This window comes from Onychostoma macrolepis, chromosome 18, assembly GCF_012432095.1.
Source record: "Onychostoma macrolepis isolate SWU-2019 chromosome 18, ASM1243209v1, whole genome shotgun sequence".
Lineage (NCBI taxonomy): Eukaryota > Metazoa > Chordata > Actinopteri > Cypriniformes > Cyprinidae > Onychostoma > Onychostoma macrolepis.
Window position 1 is genome coordinate 33,411,743 of NC_081172.1, and position 14,825 is coordinate 33,426,567.

General features: G+C 36.9%; 1 protein-coding gene across 3 annotated transcripts; it reads left to right on the plus strand.

Annotated features, from left to right (window-relative positions):
- Positions 1-248: 248 nt before the first annotated feature.
- chrna3 (cholinergic receptor, nicotinic, alpha 3) lies at positions 249-11,629 on the plus strand. 3 transcript variants are annotated; one of them, XM_058752245.1, is made up of 7 exons: positions 255-373; positions 1,103-1,201; positions 1,355-1,500; positions 2,919-2,963; positions 4,763-4,872; positions 7,434-8,490; positions 10,394-11,629. In XM_058752245.1, the coding sequence occupies exons 1-7, from the start codon at positions 313-315 to the stop codon at positions 10,520-10,522; spliced, it is 1,647 nt and encodes a 548-aa protein (XP_058608228.1). In that variant the 5' UTR covers positions 255-312; the 3' UTR covers positions 10,523-11,629. The 3 variants fall into 3 exon arrangements, with proteins under 3 accessions (XP_058608231.1, XP_058608228.1, XP_058608229.1); XM_058752246.1 differs by having other exon boundaries at positions 271-373; positions 1,106-1,201; XM_058752248.1 differs by lacking the exon at positions 1,103-1,201 and having other exon boundaries at positions 249-373.
- The last annotated feature ends 3,196 nt before the right edge of the window (positions 11,630-14,825 follow it).

Sequence of the window (14,825 nt, forward strand, 5' to 3'; positions counted from 1 at the left end):
TTAATTTTATTTTTAATTATATATTTTTTTCCATATTGGATTGCAATCTTCCAACTTTTTTTAACATTCAAGAAAACCTCCACAAGCCTCACAATCGTTGGTTTGGTTACTATCTAAAATAGTTACTTAACCTGTATTTGGAGAGGATCTCTCTCTCTCCTCTCTCTCTTCTCTCTCTCTCTCTCTCTTTTCACTCTCTCTCTCTCTCTCTCTCTCTCTCTCTCTTTTCACTCTCTCTATCTCTCTCTCTCTCTCTCTGGACTCGTCTGGACTCTGTCGGATCACTCTTCTATCAGTTCTCCGGATTGTACGATGAAAACCAGACTTCTCGTGATTTTGCACACCTGCTACTCTGTGTTTGTTCTTCTGTCTGGTGAGTAAAGCAGGACTGAGTCTCATACTTTAAGGCTGTTTATTGAAATGTTTTATGTTTGCGGTCTATGAACGACTCGTGCGCTGATTTCAAGAGAGCAATGAGAGACGATGCCAAAAATCATTAAATGTTTTCAATCATTAAAAATGTCCCCCCGGTCGCAGGAGAAAGTCCGTTTCTCGCTAATACACGCTGACCTCTGTGACAACATGCCCCAATAGCGGCGCGCACTGTCACAGATTACGGGGTAAATTGTCACAAAGAAACCTGACATTAAACAGCTCTTTCTAAAGATCTTTTCAGCACATCAAAGATACAAAACCGGCAAATTCGCAAATAAAATGAATGTTTTTTTGTTTTGTTTTTTTAAATCATTAATTCCTGGTTCAGTCTAATAAAATGTTTTCGTGCATTTAGGTCTCAAATCAGATCTGACACTCAAAGATGTTTTGTATTCACTTGTGATCAGGATTATAGTTAGTTTAGTTAATTAAAGACAGGCTAATTGGGTCATCTCAATGGCAAAAGTGTCGCAATTTATCTGAATTGGATCAAAACAAAAGCAAGATATTGTCAAGAAAACGTGTTAAAAATGGATTCTGATTACTATACAATGTTTGAAAATTTGTATTAACACTATCTCGTGCCATTGCCTGCTTAAGATGAATCTTTGATTGTTCTTCATTTACTAAACACATGTTGATTTCTAATAAGTAATGCGTGTTTTAGCAGCTTCAGAGTCAGTTCTCTGGTGCTGCATGTGTTCTTCTGAAGCAGAGATGATGTACCCTCAGTCAAAATGGCAAAAGTGTCCCAATGTAAAAACATGTATGTACCCAATAAGTGCATTGTATCAAATGATTAATTTAAATGTAAGCACAAAGTAAAGTGGGACCATTCATAATAAGAAAAGCATGTTTTAGCAGCTTCAGCTCTATAAACGCTGGAGACTCTGTGCAGTAATGAACGTCTCTGGTCCAGATTCAGGGGTTTGTGGCTCTGAGGCCGAGCACAGGCTCTTCTCAGTCATCTTCTCCAGGTATAACCAGTACATCAGACCGGTGGAGAACGTGTCCGACCCCGTCATCGTGCAGTTTGAAGTGTCCATGTCACAGCTGGTCAAAGTGGTAAGTGGCTGTGAACAAATACAGCTTCATTTACTTGTTTTACCCTGGTTTTGTGGTTTGGTCAGGCTTCCGTCAGTCGTCTGGAGCTTCAGAGTCTCTGACCTCAGACACGCATCGATCCGTCGGTGTGAATGAGCACATGATCTGCTGAATTGTCATCTTTCCTATTTCTCCCCCTCCTCAGTCACGGAGAACATCTCGCTTTAATTAAACAGTGTTTATCGAGCTGTATTTCCTTCCTTATGTCATTCTTTCTCATTTATTTTCTCTACATTGTTTAATTCAGCTGGATAATGATAAGCTCTGTGTGATGCAAAAAATGCTTTTCTGCAATTTCTGTGCATTCAGTCATATCCCTTTGAGGGGTAATGTCATGCTTTTGGGGATGGAAGCGCAAACAACAACAACAACAAAACACCACAAGAACGATTTCAGTATTATATTGCAGAGGAAATCTAAACATGAACTTCTGAAACAGACTATTGGATTTTCTTTTTCTGAACAAAATATATTTTAAATGTATGCTGTAAACAGTAAAGTTCAATGAAATATGATTTTAACCTTCATATACCAAAATATATTTCAAAATGTATTTCAGTGGCAAGAAAATACATTTCCAGTCTCACAGCAGCCTATATTTATGTTATATATTTACACGTGTTATAGACTGTTAACGTTTTTCTTCAAATGTGACACATTCAGTGTTATTTTAGAATCATTCAGATACTTTATAGTTCTTGTTATTATGTTGAACTAATTTTATTTTTAGATTTTCTATTTTCATTTTGGTTCAAGTTTTGTCATTTTTATTAGTTAGTTTAGTTGTTTTTAAACATGTATGTTTAATTTAGTTTTAATTATTTTAGTACATTAAACTTAATGAAAATGAGAAATGTTGCCTTGGAAACTGGCTGAAATAAAATAGTTTTTATATTTTGTTTTATTTCAGTTCAAATTTATTTCGTTTTTAAGCAATGAAAGTGTTTTTTGTTTATGTTTTAATTGTAGTTTTAGTCAACTATAATAACCCTCATGTTATTGTGGTTTCTTGTATTGAAATATATGGAGGGAATAATATTTTTGAATGCTTATAAAAATATGTATTAATTTTTTTAAATATATTAAAAAAAAAACCTTCACAAGTGAGACACTTCAGATGCTGGGCTGTGTTTGTGGGCAGCTGGAGGTTCTGTGTGCCTCGTGAAGCTCCTTCAGGCGACGGGACTCAGGTGGCCCATCTGTGAGAGACTGAGGCTCCGCTCCGCTCCGGACTGACGCCTGGAGAATGATTGCTCATGACAGCATGTTTCTTCTTTAAGCTCTGAAATATTAATCCAGAGTCGCCGTGTTTATTCCGCCGCAGGTGAGTTGTCTGCGACTCTCAGAGACTCTCTCTTCCTTTTCTCTTTTTTTCGCAGGATGAGGTGAACCAGATTATGGAGACCAATCTCTGGCTGCGACATGTAAGCTCATGCATTATTCACACACATCCAAAGGTCATTGATTAATTTAGATAATTGGACACAGTTGTATTCACTATCTTTTGCGGTCACTTTTTACAATGATTGGTGCAGCAGGTGGATTCGATTCCCATGGAATACAGATGTGAGATGCTTGCTGCTGGTGTGAAGTTGTGGATGTTAAAAACAAATCCTAATAAACAAAACACGGCGTGGAGCTGTAGATTATATTATTATATCCATTTAGGCATTTGGTGAAATATAAATGGGACTGTGATCTAAGTATTATTGGTTTCCAAATGTCTAATTGTCTAATATTTTTTTAATTACCTGAAGATTGGAAATCAGCTCTAGGTCGTATAATTTGTTATGAGAGTGATTATTTGAAGAGGAATAATTAAAAAAAACCTCATACAGCAAATAGCGCCTAACCAAATGAAGCAGTGCGCCCTCCTCTTGAATTAATCGTGCCGTTCATTAACGTTTAAATGGCAAATCAATAATCACATTTAATCAAGCTAATCGAATTTAATACAGAATTAATTCACCTGGTGGCAAGTCATACAAACTATTTAAGCAACTGACCTGGAAACTGTGCATCTATTGATGTGTCAGTTCTATTAAATGTGCCTTGAGTTGGCATTGCCTCCCTAAAATATATTAAACAGGATCAATGTGTCCTTTCCTCTCGGTGACGACGGGCCTGTGCTGTTGTTTCATCAGATTTAACCTGAGACAGTCTGGAGAATAACAAATGAGAACATGGCTCACAGCCACGTCTTTGAAACACACTCGAACCCGTTATCTTCATCAACATCGGATCGTGGTCCTTCGTTTAGTCTGTGTGTGTGTTAGCTGTATCCTGGAATACTGAATGTGATTAAGCATAACACACAAACATGCTGCACATAACTGGGCTTCATATTGTGTGCATAAAACTACGCTGGAAACAAATTGGTGTAGAAACCATTTTCGGCAACACTTTACTTGAAGCCTTTATAGATATAATGCATTTTGCAAGTATTTTAACGCAGTAATAATTCCTTGTAAATTAATGATGGTAGCCCCATTTATAATACTTATCTATTCATTGTTACATTTAAAACACAAGACAAACCAGTTTCAGCCAGAAATCTGCAAATATTATTAATGCATTTTAACTTGAACTTTAATTATTTTGTGAAAGGATGTAATGCATAATAATGTACACTATAAAAAATAAAAAATAAAATGTTGTCACAGTCTGACAGTAACATACTGTCTTCCGTTATAATAGTAATGTACTGTAGGCAGTATTACAGCATATTCTGAATATCTTTATAATGCATCATACATAAAGGCTTTAAGTTAATTATTAGCCAGTTTTGACTCGGTGATCAGCAGTGGATTTAAAAAAGTAAAGTAAAACACAGAATTTTGAACATGAAAAACTGAAATAATATTTTCTTGCAAAAAGCCCATTTCCGTCACTGAATAAAAAACAAAACAAGGTAATTGCAGCTTTCTGTCTCACAGTTCCAACATTTTTCTCTCAATTTTTAGTTTATATATTGCCATTCTGACAATATCTTGCAATTGTGAGTTATAAAGTGCAGTTATGAGGAAAAAAGACTATGTTTTAACAATGGCACAATTCTTTTTTCTTACAATCTTACAATTCTGACTCTTTCCTCAGAACTGCGTGATGTGAACTTGCAGTTGCTTGTTACGAAGTCAGAATTGTTAGATAAAAAGTTGCAATTACCTTTTTTATTCAGTGGCAGAAACTCTTTTATTTTTCTGTGTGTTTCTACTTTTCCTAGATTTGGAACGATTATAAGCTCAGGTGGAATCCCAAGGATTTCGGAGGCGTTGAGTTTATCCGTGTGCCATCCAAGAAGATTTGGAAGCCAGACATTGTGTTGTACAACAAGTAAGTTCTCCGTTCTGTTCCTCGTTTCGTTATGGACCCTTTTCACAAGACTGTGATGATGTGTTTAACAGTCATCAGCATCGTAAATTCTTTTTTTTTTTTATTAAAAGTCGTGAAAACACTATCGTGGAGTATTTATTTTGCTATTTGAGCAAATGGGAATGCAAAACAATATATATGTGTGGTACTCTCCATAGTGCTGTCAAACGATTAATCGCATCCAAAAAAAAAGTTTTTGTTGACATGATATGTGTGTGTGCATGGTGTATATGTATTATGTATATATAAATACAAGAAAAATATGTTATGTTTATATATTGACCTAAAATGATGCCAACCCTCAGACAACATACAAAACTGCCAAACTTTGCTATAAGTATAACATATAATCATTGCTGTTAATAGTGTTCACCGTCTGTTTGATTACATGTCATTAACTAAACTGCTTGATTTTTACTGTACATTTCTGCCATATGGACATCAACTTGAGATAGTCACCACTGATAAGCTACTATATAATGTAGAAACTTTAATTTTCTGCAAAGTTGCTTTGCAACGATTTGCATCGTAAAAGCACTATACAAATAAACTTAATTTGAAACTTGAATTAAATAATATAAAATATAAAAATATAAATGTAAATACATATAAACATTTTCAACATATATACTGTTTGAGTGTGCATTTATATAGTGCCGTCAAACTATTAATCGCGATTAATCGCATCCAAAATAAATTATGTATATATAAATACACACACATACAGAATATATTTTGAAAATATTCACGTGTTTACATGTATATATTTATATTTGTATAATTGATATTATATATATTAATATATTTAATATAGAAATATACCATATTTTTCTTAAATATATACATGCATGTGTGTGTATTTATATATACATAATAAATATACACAGTACACACACACATATATTATGTAAACAAAAACTTTTATTTTGGATGCGATTAATTGTTTGACCGCACTACTCTCCCAATCAATGCTCTTGACGTTAACCCAACTATGACGACGTCCACTGCTGAGAAACCCGCAAATGTGAAAAAGGTCTTTCTCTCTAAATTTCATTTCAGTATTTGACTTTTCTCTTCTTCGATTATTTGTCAAAACTATGTTAACACTGTTGCAAATCTATTCGCTCTCTGTAGCTATGGTCATTTTCCTTAAAGGGATCATCGGATGCCACATTTTCCACAAGTTGATATGATTCTTTAGGGTCTTAATGAAAAGTCTATAACATACTTTGGTTAAAATTTCTCAATGGTAGTGTAAAAAACACCTTTTTCCCCTGTCAAAATCAGCTCTGTTTTCATCAACCCATTTTAGTCCATGTTGCTTTAAATGCTAATGAGCTCTGCTGACCCCGCCCCTCACGAGGGGTCACGAGCAGACTGTAAACTTAAGCCGTGAAACGTGCTAACTAGCATATCTTAGAAAAGGCAATTTGCAAAGATTCATAAAAAAACATTATACTCACTTCTTCTGTAGATGAAGCTGGATCACGAATGCTTCGTGTGAACATAGATGCATTTAGGCAGATCGGGATCGGTGCATTCCCTTCAAAACGAAAGTAACGTTAATCCACTGCGTCTTCAGCGGCTCAGATGTCGGGAGTAACTGATGACTGCTATATTCATTATTACATCCAACAACATAACACCTCAATCGCTTAATCTGAGACATCTTGTCTTCCCTGCACCGGAGGCGGACAGCTCTCGGCTCACTCAGGGCGGGGCTAAGGTAAGACGGCTTGTCAATCAACTATCATGGGAGGGGCCTGTGCAGAACTACGTCATTCTGACAGTAGACAAGATGGATGTGTACACACACTTCCAACACACATTTATGCTGAAACAACTTGAAAAGTGAATTTTGCATCCGATGACTCCATTAAGTAACGCCCTTGTGAGGTAAAAAGGCCTAGGTTGTTACCTATTATTATTTTATAATTGTTATTATTACGATATTATTTCACCTTGTCTATGTTGTCATATTGTGCAAAAAGTTGCTTTGAAGCCCGTTTGCCTTTACTTAGTGATGTGCTTATCTGCAAAATTGAATCTAACTGATCTCTTTTTCTTCCCCTTCTTGTTTGTGTAGTTGTGTTTTGTCCTGTCTTGTGATTGTACTGTTTATGTGTCTGAAAATTCAAAAATACCATAATAAATATAATATGCAAAAAAAAAAAAAATGTGAAAAAGGTCCATTGACCTCATCAGTGTGGTTACACTTTATTTCGATCGTCCACTTTAGACGTTCTACTAACAGTACGTAACTTTGCAACTACATGTCAACTAGCAGTCGTTAGTAGACCGTCTGCTTAATATCTTCTTACACTTTATTTTGATGGGTCCACAACATGCTGACTGTGAGAAACTTTGCAAGTATATTTCAACTTACTCTACTAACCCTAAACCTACCCTACTGAGAGTTAGTAGACATGTGAACTATCAAAATAAAGTGTAACCAAAAAATGTGAAAAAGGTCCATTGACCTCGTCAGTCCTTCACGATCCGTTTCTGTTTCCAAACCACAGCGCAGTCGGAGATTTCCAGGTGGATGACAAAACGAAAGCTCTTCTTCGCTACAACGGAGACGTCACCTGGATCCCACCGGCCATCTTCAAGAGCTCCTGCAAGATCGACGTCACCTTCTTCCCGTTCGACTACCAGAACTGCACCATGAAGTTCGGCTCGTGGACCTACGACAAAGCCAAAATCGACCTGGTGCTCATCGGCTCCACCATCAACCTGAAGGATTTCTGGGAGAGCGGCGAGTGGACGATCATCGACGCTCCGGGATACAAGCACGACATCAAGTACAACTGCTGCGAGGAGATCTACACCGACATCACGTACTCGCTCTACATCCGCCGCCTGCCGCTCTTCTACACCATCAACATGATCATTCCCTGTCTGCTCATCTCCTTCCTGACCGTTCTGGTGTTTTATCTCCCGTCCGACTGTGGAGAGAAGGTGACCTTGTGCATTTCCGTCCTCCTCTCCCTCACTGTTTTCCTCTTGGTCATCACCGAAACCATCCCGTCCACGTCTCTCGTCATCCCTCTGATTGGAGAGTACCTGCTTTTCACCATGATATTTGTGACTCTGTCTATTGTGATCACTGTGTTTGTGCTCAATGTGCATTACCGCACGCCTAAGACGCACACCATGCCCGGCTGGGTTCAGAAGGTCTTCCTCGGTCTGCTGCCTCGGGTCATGTTCATGACTCGGCCTGAGAAAGACCCGGAGAGGAAGACCAGATCGTGCGCTCTTCACGCTCCAGGTCTGGTTTCCAGCAAACAGACGAATCTTTCGCGCCGGCCTCATCTGCTCCTGTGCACCACCGAGCTCAACAACCTGAGCGAGGCGTCTAAGACGGCGCCGGGCTTTCTGTGTCAAGACGGACGATGCATGTGGAAGCAACAAGGCACCAACGTTTCCAGCGAAGGAGCAGAAGACGGAGGGAGTCCGTGCTCCAGCTCTGAGTCTCTGGATGCTGGGTTTCTGTGCATGTCTCCACAGGTCAGAGACGCCATAGAGAGCGTCAAGTACATCGCCGAAAACATGAGGTTACAGAACGAGGCCAAGGAGGTGAGACATCAAATCATAATGCATTGGTCTGATACAGTCGAACCAGAATTTATTCAGACGTATTTCTCACGTTATCACAGTTTATTTGCTATAGTTTAGAAAATGGTGATAAAATATGACAAGAGTCAGAACAAATTGATCTTGATAAAGTCAGATAAGTTTGATAGAAAGGTATGTAATGAATTGGGTTGAATAGCTGTCAGCTGTTAAAGTTAAGAACACAATTAGATAAAACCAATTTATCTCAACTAATTACCAAGCTATGCTTCATTTAGTTCAGTCTGTGTGTAAAAAGATCACATTAGCAATTAAAGAAAAACACTTAAGCAAAGCATGAACAGGTCAAAGTGTCTGAATCATTTTTGATCCCAAATTTTACTGGTAGTCTACTGTATGAAGAATTTTTAGATATGTGACAGTTTACTTTATTTTGTTATCCATAAATTAACTATAGTGTCCTGCACCTACTTGTAAAAAATATATATATATATATCAAAAATGATATCTAGTGTCTGGGTAAGTTTTGGTTTGACTGTATTATTATTATTATTATTATTATTATTATTATTATTGACACTTTTTATTTCTAGGTCTTTAGTATTTAGTGATAAACAAGCAGGGGATCCTGTAAGAGAGACAAATAAAGCATGTTTTTACTTTTGGAGTGCTGAACTCTATCAACTACATCTACATTACATCTACATTACTTTTATCCAAAGCGAATTACAAATGAGGACAATGGAAGCAATCAAAGTCAACAAAAGAGCGACGATACACAAGTGTTATAACAAGTCTCAGTTAGATTAACACAGTCCACGTAGCAAGATTACATAATAATAAAAATAAAACCGATAGAATAGAAGAATAGAGCAAGCTAGTGTTAGATGCCTTTGTTTTTTGCTTTTTGTTAATTGTATAATAAATAAAAAGAAAAGAAATAGACAGAATACAAAAATATTAGAGAAGCTAGTTTTTTTTTTTTTTTTAAAGAAAACAAGCAGTTAGTAAATGAATAGAGTGCAAGTCTAAGTTTTTTTTTCTTTAAAGAATAGAATTAGAATAGATAGTGCTAGAGTTACTACTGAACTTCATACTGAAGCCGAGCCAGGAGTCGCCTGTCTGTTCACTTTAAGTCTGTAAAGCCTGACTTATGAAATAATACTGTAATTTTATGAAATGGAAGAGTTTATTGAACCTTTAGACAAAATCTGAAAAAAATGATTGCTTTTTTGTTAAGTGTCATATTTGATCCATTAGGCTTTTATGACTCGTATAGTGTGATTATAGTGAGAATATGGAGGAAAAACAGCTCCGTTTTATTCAGAGACTCAAACTGAGCAAAAATATACAATTTGCTGCAGATGCTGATATTTATATAATGTAAATCAATAAGAGTTGTATAACAGTATAGCAGCTACTGACATAAAATGATCTAAACCCTTTAACTCTAGCACTCTCTATTGTAATTCTACTTTATCTTTATATAAAAAAAAAACACTTTACCCTTTTAGACTTGTTTTCTAAGAAAAGCCTCTAGCACTAGCTTTCTCTATTCTTTTTTCTATTCTATTTGTTTGTTTTCTTTTAATTTATTATATAATAAAAAAAAAGCAACTTTGCTATAATCGTGTACTGCGTTAGGCTGAGACTTGCATATCATTGCTCTTTTTTTCACTTTGATTGCTTCTATTGTCCTCATCTGTAAGTCGCTTTGGATAAAAGCATCTGCTAAATGACTAAATGTAAATGTAATGTGAATGTAAATATCAGTCGTCGCTCTATAGCTCCAATGAAGTAGTAACAGGTTTAACAGCAAAGTTTGATCGTTTAGAGGCCTTAGAAATGTGCAAATCCAATCTGATCCAGAGTTCATGTCTTGCTCTTCCACCCCTCGTCTTTAAAGGTCCAGGACGACTGGAAGTACGTGGCGATGGTGATTGACAGGATCTTTCTGTGGGTGTTTGTCCTCGTGTGTATTCTGGGAACGGCTGGACTCTTCCTGCAGCCGCTGCTGATGGGCGAAGACATGTGAGGCAGCGCAAGCATCCCAGAGTCTAATTAACTCAGCATCTTTATGTTTTTATATTATGTTTCGTTTAGAGCTGAATTAAAAGACATCAGTTTACAGGTTGGTTGATTCTGAGACCTTTAAGAGATCAAACGGAGAAACTAAAATCAGGATCATCGTTGACTTTCGAGAAGTACCCACCCGACGGCTTACTGTCCTTCTCTGTCAATTCCTGTTTCCATCAAAGTCATGCAACCTTGTTACATTACATAAGGCTCAAAAAGATTTGGCCGATGACTGGACAGAATATTTGACCTGTAGATGGAGCATCAGAGGCTTGAGCACCTAGCAGAGTACTCTAGTGTCGTCTTAAATGAATAGTTCACTCAAAAAATGGACATTTATTTGCCTTTTGAGTTGTTCCAAGCCTATGTGGTCTTTCTTTTTTTCATAGATCACAGTATAAGCTCCAAAATGACAAAGAAGCAGCATAAAAGTAGTCTGTACAAACATGTGTGCTGTATAAGTCAAGATAAACAGAATGAAATGACTACTGCTCGCTGATAATCTTCTCTATCTAGTCAGCTGTGAATGAATGAATGGGTTCAGTTCATAAAAGACTCATTCTGTCCATTCGAGTCCTTGTAATGCGTGAAGATTCTTCAGAAGTTCTGCTTTTGTGTTTCAGAGAGATATATCAGCATGCAGGTTTGGACTGAAAATAATCATGGGGTCTTTATTTCTGAATGTTATTCTTGTCTGTAAACTCACACATCCCTTCATGAGACACGGCTGCTGTTTATCATCAATATTTGAAACTAACAAAAACACTTCAGACATGTTTTTAAAAATTCAGGCTTGGGCAAAGCCACCATCTCTTTGTGTGAGTGTGTGTGTGTGTGTGTGTGTGTGTGTGTGTGTGTGTGTCGTAACAGCTTACTTTCAGGTAAAAAGCGCCACCTAGTGGATCCTTTGAGCAAGTCCCTGCTAAAAAAAAAAAAAAAAAAGAGACCATGTAATGGGTGTCTGTTCACTGTACATGTTCATATATTCTTAATGTATGATGTAAAACCTTGATGCACATTTTTAACCTTTCAAGGAATCCTGCAAATAAAGAAAGACTGAGAACTATGAAGATCTGAAAATGATTTATCTTCAGTTTTGTGAGAATTTGACTGTCTGCCCCGGGCTGCACTGACATCTATCATAGGCAGAAACGTTTTTATAACACACTGTAAATTACCGTAGTGCACCTGTATCGAAGTCACTAAACGTTAACACAGCTATAAAGCGTTGAAACCAAATCAATTGTTCCTGACATTTAGTCTTAAAGCAAACTGAGAGCCAAAAATGCTCTCAGAAATTCTCTTTTTCATAACTTGATTGCCACCTATTAATAATAGCAAGAGTATTCAATCGCGTCTTCATTTGTACTGTACTCTCCCAGCAAGCAGAAAGCTCTTAATCCAAGCGTTTCTAGTCAGAAAATGGTTAGATTCTTCCTTAAGGCTTTTTCACACTAAATGCAAATGTTCAGTGAAATCAAGCTTTTAAATAAAGCAATTGATGCCTATGAACCTTTTCACACCAGACCCAACTGGTTTTTCCTTCAGTAAGTGGGTCTCATTTTATTTTCATCATCGGTTGATCAGGTTATTCATTTTATTACTCATTATGCTTAAACTGGCATGTTGACAACACGTTACTTCAGGAATTAACCGACATTGATTTACGAGGAGCACTACAGGGAAGACCATCGGGGCTTTAGCCAAGTCACATCAAAAATATTTAAGCACTGAAGTATAAAACTGTACGCCGTTATGCAATTGAATGTTGAATGTTTTCCAAATCTGTGCACATGCTCCAGCATGACATAAAACATAGCTTGGTTTTACACAAACTGCAAACACAGTGAACAAAACCACAGAAGATAATGTTGCATGTTGCTGAAACATACAATCACATTAAATGGTCATATATTTTCAAACAACAAATTAATGTTGCCTTTCCAGCCAGTCTCAAAAATAAATGACTGATCAACAACTGTTTGTAACATGGTCAAGTTTTACTGGAGTGTAAAACAGTCTATAATCTTTATTGCATTTATTTATTTGTTATGCAACTTCATATTTCACCAAATGCATTGCTTGATTCTTAGTAAGAAATATACTTATATTGACAAACTGTACTGTACGTAATGTAAATGTAATAGTTTACAGGGATTTTATAGTCTGTAATCATTATTTTGTTGGAAGCTGTAAAACATAAGCAAAAGCTACAGTTGATTGCCACTATTGTTCAGGTGGCATTTATTGGAAATCCATCCATTCGGAGATGAAGTGTACATGCTGGACGAGTCTTAAGAGCAGTATTATGTTGTGATCCTGCATGTTGCTTTTCACTTCATGACCTTGTGAGAATTCTGCTGACTGAGCAAAGCATTTGATAATCAAAGCCACAGGTCTGCCTCTGGCTGGAACAGGGTTCGTTAACATTTCACAACATATTATAAATTGCATGGCTGTCACACTACTACTACTGTCACACGATCGTGTTACAACATTAATGAATCAATACAATACAACTGTAGAAAAAAAAAAAGTATGCATGATATATATTTATATTTATAATTTATTACTTTGAAACATTGAATAGTTGATGCATAATACTAGGTTGATGTGGAATGCTATGAAGACCAAGATGAGGAAATGTGTATCATGATGTTTTTATATTTTGACTGTTTTTATACTAATATCTATTTTACAATTGTGACCCTGGACCACAAAACCAGTCATAAGGGTCAATTTTTTGAAATTGAGATTTATACATCATATGAAAGCTGAATAAATAAGCTTTCTATTGATGTATGGTTTGTTAGGATCGGACAATATTTGGCTGAGATACAACTATTTGAAAATCTGAGGGTGCAAAAAAATAATCTAAATACTGAGAAAAACACCTTTAAAGTTGTTCAAATGAAGTTCTTAGCAATGCATATTACTAATCAAAAATTAAGTTTTGATATATTTACGGTAGGAAATTTACAAATGATTTTTGGCATAAAAGAAAAATCAATCATTGTGACCCATGCAATGTATTGTTGGCTATTGCTACAAATATAGCTGTGCTGCTTATGACTGCTTCTGTGCTCCAGGGACACAATAATAATAATAAAGTAACTACAGCTAACTGTAATTACAGGCATGCTTACAAGTAAAACTCTGACAGCAGGTGACTATGTTATGTGACTATGTTATAAAGTCCAACAATCATGCAGAAAAGACATGGAAATGTCAACTTAGATTAAATGCAAATCATTTCTAAGCTTTGAACACTGATGCACAATGTGGCTCTGGGCAAAACTGTTGTGAGAACGCAAATCGCAAATCCATCATCGCTTGAAATTTCGCCTCTGGGTTGCTAAGCCAAAATGAACTCAACACTTTTTTAAAATGCCTTGTGGCTAAAAAAACCCTGAAGGCTAGACCACTCCTAACCACCGAATGTATAAAACCAAGACCACCACCTGCAGAGCTCATCCAGAACCTATAATCCACCTGTGCATCAGCTCTTCAGACCGACAACATGAGCTTCACGTTCCAGTCCAGCTTCCAGTCCAGCTTCCAGACCATCTCCAGCTTCGTGAGTGATCTTTCTGTCTTTCTTACACTCCTGACGTATATTAGCCTTTCTAAATTAACATTTTCAAGATAGTAGTGTTCAAGTCAGCTGTAAACCTTATCATAACACAGAAATGCAGAATGCTATATTTCCTCTGCAGAGCGTCCCTTATGAGAGTCGTATCTCTGGAGGACTAAACGCTGGGAAAGCCATCCTCATTCAGGGATCCGTTCCCTCTGGATGTGAGAGGTGAATATCTCTGTTCATGACTTGAAATGCAAGAGTGTATGAGTACCTAGTTCACTTCTTCACGTTGTCTTTGATCATCGCAGCTTTGTGGTGAATCTGAAGTGTGGAGAGTCTGAAGGAGACGACATTGCCTTTCAAATCAAGCCTCAGTTCAGCAGCGACCGCATGGTCCTGAACAGCCGCCAACATGGGTCATGGGGAAAAGAGGAGAAACTGGAATTACCTTTAAAACAGGGCAGCGGCTTTGACCTGATGATTGCCGTCAATTCTGAAAATTATCAGGTGTGTTTTGATGTTTGGTCCTATTCATTGGGTGCATCGTGCAAAGGCAAAATGATCAGAAAAGATATCTTAATATAGTCATTTCAATCTGAAGGTGCATTTGAATGGAAGCGAAGTTGGTCGATTCCAGCATCGTATGTCTGTGGATCGTGTCATCGCTCTGAGCGTTGAAGGA